Source organism: Salmo salar, unplaced genomic scaffold (genome assembly GCF_965601325.2).
Source record: "Salmo salar unplaced genomic scaffold, fSalSal1 ptg000712l, whole genome shotgun sequence".
NCBI lineage: Eukaryota > Metazoa > Chordata > Actinopteri > Salmoniformes > Salmonidae > Salmo > Salmo salar.
Genome location: NW_027675472.1, coordinates 342,972 through 361,402, shown reverse-complemented (window position 1 = coordinate 361,402; position 18,431 = coordinate 342,972). Strand labels below are relative to the sequence as shown.

The 18,431-nt window shown below is 43.0% G+C and overlaps 1 protein-coding gene across 1 annotated transcript; it reads right to left on the bottom strand.

Moving 5' to 3' along the window:
* Window positions 1-265: 265 nt before the first annotated feature.
* On the bottom strand, window positions 266-18,305 carry LOC145877201 (uncharacterized). The gene is made up of 2 exons (XM_082972492.1): window positions 18,294-18,305; window positions 266-2,166 (listed from the first exon to the last, which is right to left on the bottom strand). Exons 1-2 carry the CDS (start codon window positions 18,303-18,305, stop codon window positions 1,450-1,452), a joined length of 729 nt encoding a protein of 242 aa, XP_082828618.1. The 3' UTR covers window positions 266-1,449.
* Between the last annotated feature and the right edge of the window lie 126 nt (window positions 18,306-18,431).

Below are 18,431 nucleotides of genomic sequence, written 5' to 3'. Positions count from 1 at the left end.
TACGGAAAAAGTCAAAATAAATTGTGATCAAATGTACACCCCTTGGTTAATATGTATTGGCAATAATTAACTTAATGGTGAGGCATGGAATAATAAAACGTATATTTTGTCAGGCTGAATGTTTGAAATATGAGGTGATGTGAGACATGATTCTTCAGTAGTGGAATAAAGACAATTAACGCTTGAATGTTGTGAAGAAATACTGGAGTGATGTAGGATTGTTAATAAAATTGATTACAGACCAAATGATTATACTGCGTCCATGTGTATTTATTTCTTTATTTTAACCTTCATTTAACAGTAACCGAAAGGTTGCTGGATTGAATCGCGAGCTGACAAGGTAAATCTGTCGTTCTGCACCTGAACATGGCAGTTAACCCTCTGTTCCCCGGTAGGCAATAATTGTCAATAAGTCAGTTATGAACAAATTCTGATTTTCAATGACGGCCCAACGCTCTAACCAGTAGGCGACCTGCAACTAAGTTGAAATTAAGTTGTTTTCAAGTCACTGAAAAAACTTGGCATAGTCTTCTTTTCAACGTCTTTTCAATTACATGTTGCTAGGTGGGATATCCCCAATGTCAAAACACAGTTTAAACGTGTCCAAATCAATAACCAATAAGCAGAAACAGTTTGGGATGAATTGAAAACCTAAACATAACATGTGCTATATACACAAACATCTGCCACAATAATCATATTACTTGTATTTTTTAAAACAAGCACCTTATAAACTGCACCAGAAACGCTGTTGTTTTGACAAGTAGCAATAAATCACTGATATCGATTAGGGGGGAAATCAGGTTGTACGTGCTGTTGAAACTAACACAACTAAAAAACACATGGAAATGGGAGATATATTTTACCTCACTGGTTAGAGGACAACCTGCAGAAGACAGTCAGCTACATTTTGGAGTGATACATTTAAATGTAGGGGTCGCTAAACAAAGGAACTTATTTGTCATCACTCATCGATATCATGTTGAAATCAATTATGCAAGAGGAGGGACATGAGGTTGCACATCCTGTTAAAACGAACAGCTCAAAAACCACACGGAATCTGGGAATAATGTGTACATCCCTGGTCAGAGGACAACTTGTAGAAAGCTGCTAGCTACATTTTGAAGTGTTGCATTTTGATTCAAGTGGGTCACCAACGTGGTAAGTGTAACACAACTCTTTTTTTGTTAGTCATTTTTTGTTAAATCACATAAATAGTAACTCTTCCATTTCAGAGCCTGGATTTTCCCCCTGAGGCTAATATCCATATCATGTTGAAATCAATAGAACAGGGGACAAACGTTTAGGATTCTACATTGTGACATCATTAAAATACTCCTACTACAATGTTAAAACTTTCTACATTGTGACATTAATTCATAGATATCATGAAACAACTTCTTCATGTATGTATTTTCTGATATTTGATCAGAGATTTTTTTTATCAGATTATCTCTGGTCACAGGTATGAGGTTTCTCTCCTGTGTGTGTTCTCTGGTGTTTAGTCAGACCACCAGACTCAGTAAAACTCTTCCCACACTGACCACAGCTATAGAGTTTCTCTCCTGTGTGTGTTCTCTGGTGTACTGTCAGCTGGCTAGATTTAACAAAACTCTTCCCACATTGACCACAGCTATACGGTTTCTCTCCTGTGTGCGTTCTCTGATGTAAAGTCAGATGGTCAGATCTAGTAAAACTCTTCCCACATTGATCACAGCTATAAGATTTCTCTCCTGTGTGCGTTCTCTGGTGCACTGTCAGATGGCCAGATTGACTAAAACTCTTCCCACATTGACCACAGCTATAAGATTTCTCTCCTGTGTGTATTCTCTGGTGTAGAGTAAGATAGGTAGATGCCGCAAAACCCTTCCCACATTGACCACAGCTATACGGTTTCTCTCCTGTGTGCGTTCTCTGGTGTAAAGTCAGATGGTCAGATCTAGTAAAACTCTTCCCACATTGATCACAGCTATAAGGTTTCTCTCCTGTGTGCGTTCTCTGGTGTAAAGTCAGCTGGCCAGATGTAGTAAAACTCTTCCCACATTGATTACAGCTATAAGATTTCTCTCCTGTGTGTATTCTCTGGTGCACTGTCAGATGGCCAGATTGACTAAAACTCTTCCCACACTGACCACAGCTATAAGATTTCTCTCCTGTGTGTATTCTCTGGTGTAGAGTAAGATAGGTAGATGCTGCAAAACCCTTCCCACATTGAGTACAGCTATAAGATTTCTCTCCTGTGTGGATTTTCTGATGAATTTTAATGCCTGATGAGGTGAATCTCTTCCCACAGTCAGAGCAGCAGTGAGTTCTCTTCCCTGTGGATGTCTGCAGGTGTTTATTGAGGTGTTCTGATCTGGAGAGACTCTTCTCTGCCTCTTCAGCATCAAGAGGTTGTTGAGGCTCCCCAGAGGATCCACGATAGTCCCATATCTCTCCTGTGTGAACAACAAAGTCAGACAGATGATTAAAGGCCCACAACAGCGGTAATCCACTGTAAAAGGTGATGCCAACAGCGGAGCCATGATGTTGGACAACAATTGACGTCTGTAATGAATGTTACAATTATTTGAAATTTGCCTTAAAATGAGCAAGAATAGTCATATTTTGTCTTGTTTTCACATTAGTAGTAACATCGATGATTGTAGGCTAGAAATAAGTTATTCATGTTGTTGAAACTCTAAGCAGTGTGCCAGACGACTTTTGGTCTCCAATATAGGCCCCTTTCTGTGTTTGCTAAAATTGTGGCACGAGGGCAATTTGATTGCAGAAACTCCTCCCTGCTAATGAGGAAACCGATAGTTATGGATGTACTATATCTGCCTGGAGCAAAAATGGTGAGCAAAGATTTTAGTTTTTCACAATGTATTCTGAATATTATCTTTGCTACTTCCAGACACAAATGAGACTCTGACCATTTTACTCGCCCTAGCAGAGCTGTTAGGCAGTTTTCATGTTATCCAGGGTGACTGTAACTGTGCTGCTGGAAAACATTTATTTACGGTTTTTGTTGCCTACGTTTACTGACACCTGGACATATTGAACGGGTGTTGAGCGCTAGTAAATTCATTATTCTGCTCTCTGGTACTCAGACGAGAGTGCTCAGAAATCAGAGTAGATAGTCAGAGTGAATTTATGAAAGCACCCGAATGTCCATTGAGAAAGCACAACGACTATACCATTTAGCTAAGCTAAGAATGACGGGAATAATCAAGTCAATAAACGTTGGGTAGTTAGTTAGATAGAATATAGTTCATATACTGGCAAGTTTGATGTATAAGTAGCCAACTAACGTTAGGTAGCTAGTTAACATACCGGTACATACTGCTGTAATAACATGCTAGCAAATAGTCAGCCAAAATGACGTGTAAAGTAACTTATTTGAAAAGTAATAATTTTATTACATTGCTCAACATTTTCTTAACATTTGTCATAATTAGTTAAAGCAATGAATTTGTATCGGCTCTCGTTGGACTTCGGCTGCATATTTTCTTCAAATCTGAAAACGATGTGAAGCCACGCCCATTTCCTGAAGAATTGCATTATGGGCCCTAACGTACTGCGTGTTTACGTCATATTATGGCGAATTTACTACGACATCCGGGAGGTTTTGGCATACTAACTATATCATACTATGACCAATAAGCACACTATATACTCAATTAACATCACAAATAGTACGGTTAGTATGAGTATTCTAACACAGCTAATGACTTATCAACAGCTCTAACAATTTGACCCCCACAGGAAAATCTACACTGGCAGTTATAGAAAGACCCATTTACTATATAACCATTGATTCATGAAGAATATAACTTAGAAATGCCTCAAATGTTTCAACTGTATTACCCCATCAGAAACCAAAACATAAGCTTGAAAAAACGCCACTGTTTGTAAACAAGCACTGTATAGCCTTGAAATCTGGTTAAAACTATAATTTTGACCTTATGGCCAGCCAGTCCTTGTATTCAGAGTGTAGTGAATTCAGGGGGTAGTCCTGAGCTGAACTCAAACCTGGGTCCAGCGACTGTTAAGTCAACAGCTTATAACTGTTACGCCAAGATGTCTGAACTTCTTGACGAGGTCGCTAGGTGTTGGGTTACGGTTTCTACAATAGCTTTCTCTATGAATTTCAGAGTGGTTACAATTCTCCAGCCCCCATCCCTCAGCTGTTTACCAAACCAAGTCTCTGGGCAGCCATTTTGTTTCTGTTTAAAAACTAGGTTGTCCCTTTAAACAAGCCACACAATCAACCAATTAATCTGCAGTTCAAACAATAACAAAGCTGTAATTCCACCACTGATTTGGTAATAAGATGATGATGGGGCTGGAGAAATGTAACTACTCTCAAATTCATAGACGGACCTATGGATGCAAGGACTGACCATCCATGATATCAACATAGTTTTAACCATGTTTTGAGTGTGAGTGTTTACAGTGTTTGTTTATCATTTAAATTGTTTCTAAACATTGGAGTATAAAAAGCTTATTTGGGGTTCTGATGGGGTACAACAGTTGAACTAAGCTCATGAGGCATGTGTTATATTCTTCAAGACTCAATGGCCATAAATAAATAATTTAAAAGTCAAAATATTGATGTAGCTATTGAATATTTCCCCTCTAACACCACACATCAGTTCAACAACAACATCATCTTTATCAGGAGGAGAGTAGCTTAGTGAACTCATGGTCGGAGATGTTAGTTAGCTAGGCTAATGCTAACTTAACCAGCCCGCTAGCTGACTAATAACAACAACACCGCAAATATGAAATTAAATCTGATAACTAACTAGACGACAGAAGTGGGTTTAAAACACAGTGGCTAATATACACTAAAGCATCTAAAGAGCTTTATTGTTCGGCTATTTTGTCTAGCAAGCTACCGTGGTGTCTGAATAACTGTTGCTGCTGTTGAAAGAAGCTTTCCGTCCACTAGATTATACGTCACACCAACAGCATTACCTTAAATTCCCACACCGCCATCTGCTGACTGGAGTGGGTAACGCAGTTGAGTAAAATGTTTATTTTATTGTCAGACAAAAAGTTAAAGTGTAGGAAGCATGAGTTTTTACTCACCAGCGTAACAACACAGTGTGGTTAAAGACCTAGTAAGCTAGTTGTAGTCACGATATGGTTACCTATAAGTACAAACAGCTATGTTTTTGCATTATTACAAATGTATTAACTTATTTCGGGAAATCTTCTAAACTACCCACAATGCACTATTTCCCAACGTCATATGTATTATCAACTCTATGCTACCGAGTTTGTATGCCAGTGTAACGGTGTAATGAAGTTACATTTAAAAAATGTATTTAACCATTATTTAACCAGGCAAGCCAGCTAAGAACAAATTATTATTTACAATGACCGACCTACCCCTGCCAAACCCTAACCCAGACGATGCTGGGCCACTGTGCGCTGCCCTATGGGACTCCCAATCCGGCCTGTTATGATATAGCCTAGTTTTGAACCAGGGTCTGTAGTGACGCCTCTAGCACTGAGATGCAGTACCTTAGATCGCTGCTCGTGTGTTTACATTACAGTCAGTGATAAAGGATGTGATTCTGGGTAACCCAATGTGATTCTGGGTAACCCACAGCAGATTTCTGGAGAAATTGGAAATTGAGTGGTCCTGGGATACAAATGTATAAAGTTGACATTACATCATAAAATCCACTTTTTACATCATAAATTAGCAATTTATGTTTTAGTAACTTCTGTTGTTGGTTTGGCCTCTCTTTATATGTTATTTGCCGAATCTCAGTTTTCCATGTGGGTTTTATGCTAAAGTTCCCTCTATCAAGTTGGTAGCAAACTGGAAAATGCATCTTCTTTAGGGGTGCTATTTATATCCTGATCATTCATCCACACTGCATCTTCTTTAGGAGTGCTATTTATATCCTGATCATTCATCCACACTGCATCTTCTTTAGGAGTGCTATTTATATCCTTATCATTCATCCACACTGCATCTTCTTTAGGAGTGCTATTTATATCCTGATCATTCATCCACACTGCATCTTCTTTAGGAGTGCTATTTATATCCTGATCATTCATCCTCACTGCATCTTCTTTAGGAGTGCTATTTATATCCTGATCATTCATCCTCACTGCATCTTCTTTAGGAGTGCTATTTATATCCTGATCATTCATCCACACTGCATCTTCTTTAGGAGTGCTATTTATATCCTGATCATTCATCCACACTGCATCTTCTTTAGGAGTGCTATTTATATCCTGATCATTCATCCACACTGCATCTTCTTTAGGAGTGCTATTTATATCCTGATCATTCATCCACACTGCATCTTCTTTAGGAGTGCTATTTATATCCTGATCATTCATCCACACTGCATCTTCTTTAGGAGTGCTATTTATATCCTGATCATTCATCCACACTGTGTGTCTCATCAATGCAGGTAATTTATGACATGTATAAAGTATGTGTTTTATAAACTCATGAACACCAGCCAGTTTTTCAGCCCGGTTCTGTTAGTTTAGGTGGATTATACTTCTTCACCACCAGAGGGGGACGTTGAGTAATATTTCAGGTTAATTTGATATATTTTGATACTAAAATGGATGACAGTTTATTCTGTTGTGAATATGAGATTACACATGGAAACTATGTATTTATTTTATTATAGTAAATTAGGAATTATTAGGAACTGTTAAATCCACTATATGATCATAATAACTTTGACAGACATCTTGATTGTTTTTTGTTAGTATATTATAGGGCAGATTTATGGAGAATTGCTGTGGGAGTGCTATTTATATCCCGTCACTACTGATCATTCATCCATACTGTGTGTGTCCCATCATTGCAGCTTTGGAAATAAATGAACTGTCCATCCATTGCTCCTTCCTGTGTTGACTCACTGACTTGAGGGACGGGAACAGGAAGGTCACACTAGGTTGATATCTAGCTCAAGCTTGCAAACGTTAAACACATCTCCATCTCCATTAACTACATCACACCTGTCCAGACCCACTAGAACACACCTCCATCTCCATTAACTACATCACACCTGTCCAGACCCACTAGAACACACCTCCATCTCCATTAACTACATCACACCTGTCCACTAGAACACATCTCCATCTCCATTAACTACATCACACCTGCCCAGACCCACTAGAACACACCTCCATCTCCATTAACTACATCACACCTGTCCACTAGAACACATCTCCATCTCCATTAACTACATCACACCTGTCCAGACCCACTAGAACACACCTCCATCTCCATTAACTACATCACACCTGTCCAGACCCACTAGAACACACCCCCATCTCCATTAACTACATCACACCTGTCCACTAGAACACACCTCCATCTCCATTAACTACATCACACCTGTCCACTAGAACACACCTCCATCTCCATTAACTACATCACACCTGTCCACTAGAACACATCTCCATCTCCATTAACTACATCACACCTGTCCACTAGAACACACCTCCATCTCCATTAACTACATCACACCTGTCCACTAGAACACACCTCCATCTCCATTAACTACATCACACCTGCCCAGACCCACTAGAACACACCTCCATCTCCATTAACTACATCACACCTGTCCACTAGAACACATCTCCATCTCCATTAACTACATCACACCTGTCCACTAGAACACATCTCCATCTCCATTAACTACATCACACCTGTCCACTAGAACACATCTCCATCTCCATTAACTACATCACACCTGTCCAGACCCACTAGAACACATCTCCATCTCCATTAACTACATCACACCTGTCCACTAGAACACACCTCCATCTCCATTAACTACATCACACCTGTCCACTAGAACACACCTCCATCTCCATTAACTACATCACACCTGTCCACTAGAACACATCTCCATCTCCATTAACTACATCACACCTGTCCACTAGAACACATCTCCATCTCCATTAACTACATCACACCTGTCCACTAGAACACACCTCCATCTCCATTAACTACATCACACCTGTCCACTAGAACACATCTCCATCTCCATTAACTACATCACACCTGTCCACTAGAACACACCTCCATCTCCATTAACTACATCACACCTGTCCACTAGAACACACCCCCATCTCCATTAACTACATCACACCTGTCCACTAGAACACACCCCCATCTCCATTAACTACATCACACCTGTCCACTAGAACACACCTCCATCTCCATTAACTACATCACACCTGCCCAGACCCACTAGAACACCCCCATCTCCATTAACTACATCACATCTGTCCAGACCCACTAGAACACACCTCCATCTCCATTAACTACATCACACCTGTCCACTAGAACACACCTCCATCTCCATTAACTACATCACACCTGTCCACTAGAACACACCTCCATCTCCATTAACTACATCACACCTGTCCAGACCCACTAGAACACACCTCCATCTCCATTAACTACATCACACCTGTCCACTAGAACACACCTCCATCTCCATTAACTACATCACACCTGTCCACTAGAACACATCTCCATCTCCATTAACTACATCACACCTGTCCACTAGAACACATCTCCATCTCCATTAACTACATCACACCTGTCCAGACCCACTAGAACACACCTCCATCTCCATTAACTACATCACACCTGCCCAGACCCACTAGAACACACCTCCATCTCCATTAACTACATCACACCTGTCCACTAGAACACACCTCCATCTCCATTAACTACATCACACCTGTCCACTAGAACACACCTCCATCTCCATTAACTACATCACACCTGTCCAGACCCACTAGAACACACCTCCATCTCCATTAACTACATCACACCTGTCCACTAGAACACACCTCCATCTCCATTAACTACATCACACCTGTCCAGACCCACTAGAACACACCTCCATCTCCATTAACTACATCACACCTGTCCACTAGAACACACCTCCATCTCCATTAACTACATCACACCTGTCCAGACCCACTAGAACACACCTCCATCTCCATTAACTACATCACACCTGTCCACTAGAACACATCTCCATCTCCATTAACTACATCACACCTGTCCACTAGAACACATCTCCATCTCCATTAACTACATCACACCTGTCCACTAGAACACACCTCCATCTCCATTAACTACATCACACCTGTCCAGACCCACTAGAACACACCCCCATCTCCATTAACTACATCACACCTGTCCACTAGAACACACCTCCATCTCCATTAACTACATCACACCTGTCCACTAGAACACACCTCCATCTCCATTAACTACATCACACCTGCCCAGACCCACTAGAACACACCTCCATCTCCATTAACTACATCACACCTGTCCACTAGAACACATCCTCATCTCCATTAACTACATCACACCTGTCCACTAGAACACACCTCCATCTCCATTAACTACATCACACCTGTCCACTAGAACACACCTCCATCTCCATTAACTACATCACACCTGTCCACTAGAACACACCTCCATCTCCATTAACTACATCACACCTGTCCACTAGAACACATCTCCATCTCCATTAACTACATCACACCTGTCCACTAGAACACACCTCCATCTCCATTAACTACATCACACCTGTCCAGACCCACTAGAACACACCTCCATCTCCATTAACTACATCACACCTGTCCACTAGAACACACCTCCATCTCCATTAACTACATCACACCTGTCCACTAGAACACACCTCCATCTCCATTAACTACATCACACCTGTCCAGACCCACTAGAACACACCTCCATCTCCATTAACTACATCACACCTGTCCACTAGAACACACCTCCATCTCCATTAACTACATCACACCTGTCCAGACCCACTAGAACACACCTCCATCTCCATTAACTACATCACACCTGTCCACTAGAACACACCTCCATCTCCATTAACTACATCACACCTGTCCACTAGAACACACCTCCATCTCCATTAACTACATCACACCTGTCCACTAGAACACACCTCCATCTCCATTAACTACATCACACCTGTCCAGACCCACTAGAACAAACCTCCATCTCCATTAACTACATCACACCTGTCCACTAGAACACACCTCCATCTCCATTAACTACATCACACCTGTCCACTAGAACACATCTCCATCTCCATTAACTACATCACACCTGTCCACTAGAACACACCTCCATCTCCATTAACTACATTACACCTGTCCACTAGAACACACCTCCATCTCCATTAACTACATCACACCTGTCCACTAGAACACACCTCCATCTCCATTAACTACATCACACCTGTCCAGACCCACTAGAACACACCTCCATCTCCATTAACTACATCACACCTGTCCACTAGAACACACCTCCATCTCCATTAACTACATCACACCTGTCCACTAGAACACATCTCCATCTCCATTAACTACATCACACCTGTCCACTAGAACACATCTCCATCTCCATTAACTACATCACACCTGTCCAGACCCACTAGAACACACCTCCATCTCCATTAACTACATCACACCTGCCCAGACCCACTAGAACACACCTCCATCTCCATTAACTACATCACACCTGTCCACTAGAACACACCTCCATCTCCATTAACTACATCACACCTGTCCACTAGAACACACCTCCATCTCCATTAACTACATCACACCTGTCCAGACCCACTAGAACACACCTCCATCTCCATTAACTACATCACACCTGTCCACTAGAACACACCTCCATCTCCATTAACTACATCACACCTGTCCAGACCCACTAGAACACACCTCCATCTCCATTAACTACATCACACCTGTCCAGACCCACTAGAACACACCTCCATCTCCATTAACTACATCACACCTGTCCACTAGAACACATCTCCATCTCCATTAACTACATCACATCTGCCCAGACCCACTAGAACACACCTCCATCTCCATTAACTACATCACACCTGTCCACTAGAACACACCTCCATCTCCATTAACTACATCACACCTGTCCACTAGAACACACCTCCATCTCCATTAACTACATCACACCTGTCCACTAGAACACATCTCCATCTCCATTAACTACATCACACCTGTCCACTAGAACACACCTCCATCTCCATTAACTACATCACACCTGTCCAGACCCACTAGAACACACCTCCATCTCCATTAACTACATCACACCTGTCCACTAGAACACATCTCCATCTCCATTAACTACATCACACCTGTCCACTAGAACACATCTCCATCTCCATTAACTACATCACACCTGTCCACTAGAACACACCTCCATCTCCATTAACTACATCACACCTGTCCACTAGAACACACCTCCATCTCCATTAACTACATCACACCTGTCCAGACCCACTAGAACACACCTCCATCTCCATTAACTACATCACACCTGTCCACTAGAACACACCTCCATCTCCATTAACTACATCACACCTGTCCAGACCCACTAGAACACACCTCCATCTCCATTAACTACATCACACCTGTCCAGACCCACTAGAACACACCTCCATCTCCATTAACTACATCACACCTGTCCACTAGAACACATCTCCATCTCCATTAACTACATCACATCTGCCCAGACCCACTAGAACACACCTCCATCTCCATTAACTACATCACACCTGTCCACTAGAACACACCTCCATCTCCATTAACTACATCACACCTGTCCACTAGAACACACCTCCATCTCCATTAACTACATCACACCTGTCCACTAGAACACATCTCCATCTCCATTAACTACATCACACCTGTCCACTAGAACACACCTCCATCTCCATTAACTACATCACACCTGTCCAGACCCACTAGAACACACCCCCATCTCCATTAACTACATCACACCTGTCCACTAGAACACACCTCCATCTCCATTAACTACATCACACCTGTCCACTAGAACACACCTCCATCTCCATTAACTACATCACACCTGCCCAGACCCACTAGAACACACCTCCATCTCCATTAACTACATCACACCTGTCCACTAGAACACATCCTCATCTCCATTAACTACATCACACCTGTCCACTAGAACACACCTCCATCTCCATTAACTACATCACACCTGTCCACTAGAACACACCTCCATCTCCATTAACTACATCACACCTGCCCACTAGAACACACCTCCATCTCCATTAACTACATCACACCTGCCCAGACCCACTAGAACACACCTCCATCTCCATTAACTACATCACACCTGTCCACTAGAACACATCTCCATCTCCATTAACTACATCACACCTGTCCACTAGAACACACCTCCATCTCCATTAACTACATCACACCTGTCCACTAGAACACACCTCCATCTCCATTAACTACATCACACCTGTCCACTAGAACACACCTCCATCTCCATTAACTACATCACACCTGTCCACTAGAGCACACCTCCATCTCCATTAACTACATCACACCTGTCCACTAGAACACACCTCCATCTCCATTAACTACATCACACCTGTCCACTAGAACACATCTCCATCTCCATTAACTACATCACACCTGTCCACTAGAACACACCTCCATCTCCATTAACTACATCACACCTGTCCAGACCCACTAGAACACACCTCCATCTCCATTAACTACATCACACCTGTCCACTAGAACACACCTCCATCTCCATTAACTACATCACACCTGTCCACTAGAACACACCTCCATCTCCATTAACTACATCACACCTGTCCAGACCCACTAGAACACACCTCCATCTCCATTAACTACATCACACCTGTCCACTAGAACACACCTCCATCTCCATTAACTACATCACACCTGTCCAGACCCACTAGAACACACCTCCATCTCCATTAACTACATCACACCTGTCCACTAGAACACACCTCCATCTCCATTAACTACATCACACCTGTCCACTAGAACACACCTCCATCTCCATTAACTACATCACACCTGTCCACTAGAACACACCTCCATCTCCATTAACTACATCACACCTGTCCAGACCCACTAGAACACACCTCCATCTCCATTAACTACATCACACCTGTCCACTAGAACACACCTCCATCTCCATTAACTACATCACACCTGTCCACTAGAACACATCTCCATCTCCATTAACTACATCACACCTGTCCACTAGAACACACCTCCATCTCCATTAACTACATCACACCTGTCCACTAGAACACACCTCCATCTCCATTAACTACATCACACCTGTCCACTAGAACACACCTCCATCTCCATTAACTACATCACACCTGTCCACTAGAACACACCTCCATCTCCATTAACTACATCACACCTGTCCACTAGAACACATCTCCATCTCCATTAACTACATCACACCTGTCCACTAGAACACACCTCCATCTCCATTAACTACATCACACCTGTCCACTAGAACACACCTCCATCTCCATTAACTACATCACACCTGTCCACTAGAACACATCTCCATCTCCATTAACTACATCACACCTGTCCACTAGAACACATCTCCATCTCCATTAACTACATCACACCTGCCCAGACCCACTAGAACACACCTCCATCTCCATTAACTACATCACACCTGTCCAGACCCACTAGAACACACCTCCATCTCCATTAACTACATCACACCTGCCCAGACCCACTAGAACACACCTCCATCTCCATTAACTACATCACACCTGTCCACTAGAACACACCTCCATCTCCATTAACTACATCACACCTGTCCAGACCCACTAGAACACACCTCCATCTCCATTAACTACATCACACCTGTCCAGACCCACTAGAACACCCCCATCTCCATTAACTACATCACACCTGTCCAGACCCACTAGAACACATCTCCATCTCCATTAACTACATCACACCTGTCCACTAGAACACATCTCCATCTCCATTAACTACATCACACCTGTCCACTAGAACACACCTCCATCTCCATTAACTACATCACACCTGTCCACTAGAACACATCTCCATCTCCATTAACTACATCACACCTGTCCACTAGAACACACCTCCATCTCCATTAACTACATCACACCTGTCCAGACCCACTAGAACACACCTCCATCTCCATTAACTACATCACACCTGTCCACTAGAACACATCTCCATCTCCATTAACTACATCACACCTGTCCACTAGAACACATCTCCATCTCCATTAACTACATCACACCTGTCCACTAGAACACACCTCCATCTCCATTAACTACATCACACCTGTCCACTAGAACACACCTCCATCTCCATTAACTACATCACACCTGTCCAGACCCACTAGAACACACCTCCATCTCCATTAACTACATCACACCTGTCCACTAGAACACACCTCCATCTCCATTAACTACATCACACCTGTCCAGACCCACTAGAACACACCTCCATCTCCATTAACTACATCACACCTGTCCAGACCCACTAGAACACACCTCCATCTCCATTAACTACATCACACCTGTCCACTAGAACACATCTCCATCTCCATTAACTACATCACATCTGCCCAGACCCACTAGAACACACCTCCATCTCCATTAACTACATCACACCTGTCCACTAGAACACACCTCCATCTCCATTAACTACATCACACCTGTCCACTAGAACACACCTCCATCTCCATTAACTACATCACACCTGTCCACTAGAACACATCTCCATCTCCATTAACTACATCACACCTGTCCACTAGAACACACCTCCATCTCCATTAACTACATCACACCTGTCCAGACCCACTAGAACACACCCCCATCTCCATTAACTACATCACACCTGTCCACTAGAACACACCTCCATCTCCATTAACTACATCACACCTGTCCACTAGAACACACCTCCATCTCCATTAACTACATCACACCTGCCCAGACCCACTAGAACACACCTCCATCTCCATTAACTACATCACACCTGTCCACTAGAACACATCCTCATCTCCATTAACTACATCACACCTGTCCACTAGAACACACCTCCATCTCCATTAACTACATCACACCTGTCCACTAGAACACACCTCCATCTCCATTAACTACATCACACCTGCCCACTAGAACACACCTCCATCTCCATTAACTACATCACACCTGTCCAGACCCACTAGAACACACCTCCATCTCCATTAACTACATCACACCTGCCAGACCCACTAGAACACACCTCCATCTCCATTAACTACATCACACCTGTCCACTAGAACACATCTCCATCTCCATTAACTACATCACACCTGTCCACTAGAACACACCTCCATCTCCATTAACTACATCACACCTGTCCACTAGAACACACCTCCATCTCCATTAACTACATCACACCTGTCCACTAGAACACACCTCCATCTCCATTAACTACATCACACCTGTCCACTAGAGCACACCTCCATCTCCATTAACTACATCACACCTGTCCACTAGAACACACCTCCATCTCCATTAACTACATCACACCTGTCCACTAGAACACATCTCCATCTCCATTAACTACATCACACCTGTCCACTAGAACACACCTCCATCTCCATTAACTACATCACACCTGTCCAGACCCACTAGAACACACCTCCATCTCCATTAACTACATCACACCTGTCCACTAGAACACACCTCCATCTCCATTAACTACATCACACCTGTCCACTAGAACACACCTCCATCTCCATTAACTACATCACACCTGTCCAGACCCACTAGAACACACCTCCATCTCCATTAACTACATCACACCTGTCCACTAGAACACACCTCCATCTCCATTAACTACATCACACCTGTCCAGACCCACTAGAACACACCTCCATCTCCATTAACTACATCACACCTGTCCACTAGAACACACCTCCATCTCCATTAACTACATCACACCTGTCCACTAGAACACACCTCCATCTCCATTAACTACATCACACCTGTCCACTAGAACACACCTCCATCTCCATTAACTACATCACACCTGTCCAGACCCACTAGAACACACCTCCATCTCCATTAACTACATCACACCTGTCCACTAGAACACACCTCCATCTCCATTAACTACATCACACCTGTCCACTAGAACACATCTCCATCTCCATTAACTACATCACACCTGTCCACTAGAACACACCTCCATCTCCATTAACTACATCACACCTGTCCACTAGAACACACCTCCATCTCCATTAACTACATCACACCTGTCCACTAGAACACACCTCCATCTCCATTAACTACATCACACCTGTCCACTAGAACACACCTCCATCTCCATTAACTACATCACACCTGTCCACTAGAACACATCTCCATCTCCATTAACTACATCACACCTGTCCACTAGAACACACCTCCATCTCCATTAACTACATCACACCTGTCCACTAGAACACACCTCCATCTCCATTAACTACATCACACCTGTCCACTAGAACACATCTCCATCTCCATTAACTACATCACACCTGTCCACTAGAACACATCTCCATCTCCATTAACTACATCACACCTGCCCAGACCCACTAGAACACACCTCCATCTCCATTAACTACATCACACCTGTCCAGACCCACTAGAACACACCTCCATCTCCATTAACTACATCACACCTGCCCAGACCCACTAGAACACACCTCCATCTCCATTAACTACATCACACCTGTCCACTAGAACACACCTCCATCTCCATTAACTACATCACACCTGTCCAGACCCACTAGAACACACCTCCATCTCCATTAACTACATCACACCTGTCCAGACCCACTAGAACACCCCCATCTCCATTAACTACATCACACCTGTCCAGACCCACTAGAACACATCTCCATCTCCATTAACTACATCACACCTGTCCACTAGAACACATCTCCATCTCCATTAACTACATCACACCTGTCCACTAGAACACACCTCCATCTCCATTAACTACATCACACCTGCCCACTAGAACACACCTCCATCTCCATTAACTACATCACACCTGTCCACTAGAACACATCTCCATCTCCATTAACTACATCACACCTGCCCACTAGAACACATCTCCATCTCCATTAACTACATCACACCTGCCCAGACCCACTAGAACACCCCCATCTCCATTAACTACATCACACCTGCCCACTAGAACACATCTCCATCTCCATTAACTACATCACACCTGCCCAGACCCACTAGAACACACCTCCATCTCCATTAACTACATCACACCTGCCCAGACCCACTAGAACACACCTCCATCTCCATTAACTACATCACACCTGTCCACTAGAACACACCTCCATCTCCATTAACTACATCACACCTGTCCAGACCCACTAGAACACACCTCCATCTCCATTAACTACATCACACCTGTCCAGACCCACTAGAACACCCCCATCTCCATTAACTACATCACACCTGTCCACTAGAACACACCTCCATCTCCATTAACTACATCACACCTGTCCACTAGAACACATCTCCATCTCCATTAACTACATCACACCTGTCCACTAGAACACACCTCCATCTCCATTAACTACATCACACCTGCCCACTAGAACACACCTCCATCTCCATTAACTACATCACACCTGGCCACTAGAACACATCTCCATCTCCATTAACTACATCACACCTGTCCACTAGAACACACCTCCATCTCCATTAACTACATCACACCTGTCCACTAGAACACACCTCCATCTCCATTAACTACATCACACCTGTCCACTAGAACACACCTCCATCTCCATTAACTACATCACACCTGTCCAGACCCACTAGAACACCCCCATCTCCAGCGCCCGAATCAGCACCATTTTATTTCTCTCCGTCACTTTCATCTTTTAGATAATAAAGCATTATACCTTTCTATTGAATTAACAACAGAGGATTGGTTGATTTCCAGGTTTTAATTAAGTATAATATTTAGGATGATTGACGAGAAAAGTATCGTCCAACTCTGGGGGTATCTCACTGCACCCTCAAATGCCATGTCTTGAAATATGCAGACAGACGGATTAAAAGTAAGTTTACATTATAATCCTGTACTTCTGACAGACAACTTTCTAACTCCTCCCATAACTTTATGACATCATCACATTCCCAGAAGGATTATTGAGTCATTGTTAGTTTTACACTGAAGACATGACTCTGCCGTTGTGCTGTAGAATTAGGGGATTTTGTCTCTTGTATAATAAGGGACTATCATCTGTCCCAACATCACAGGCCACAGACTTTGATACAGTTAAAGACTTCCAAAAGTGTTTTAATGGGGTTTCTCCCTGTGCACCTGCCAATGTAAATCCTTTGAACGAGACAAGTTACCAGACAGGACATATTGCTAATGCACTTCCCATTGATAACCTGAATGACAATTAACTAGTGGGCGGTGGTGGTGATGACGGCCTATTGGATTACGTCCTCTATCGGGATTCCCCCCAAAACGAAGATGCTCTGGATTGA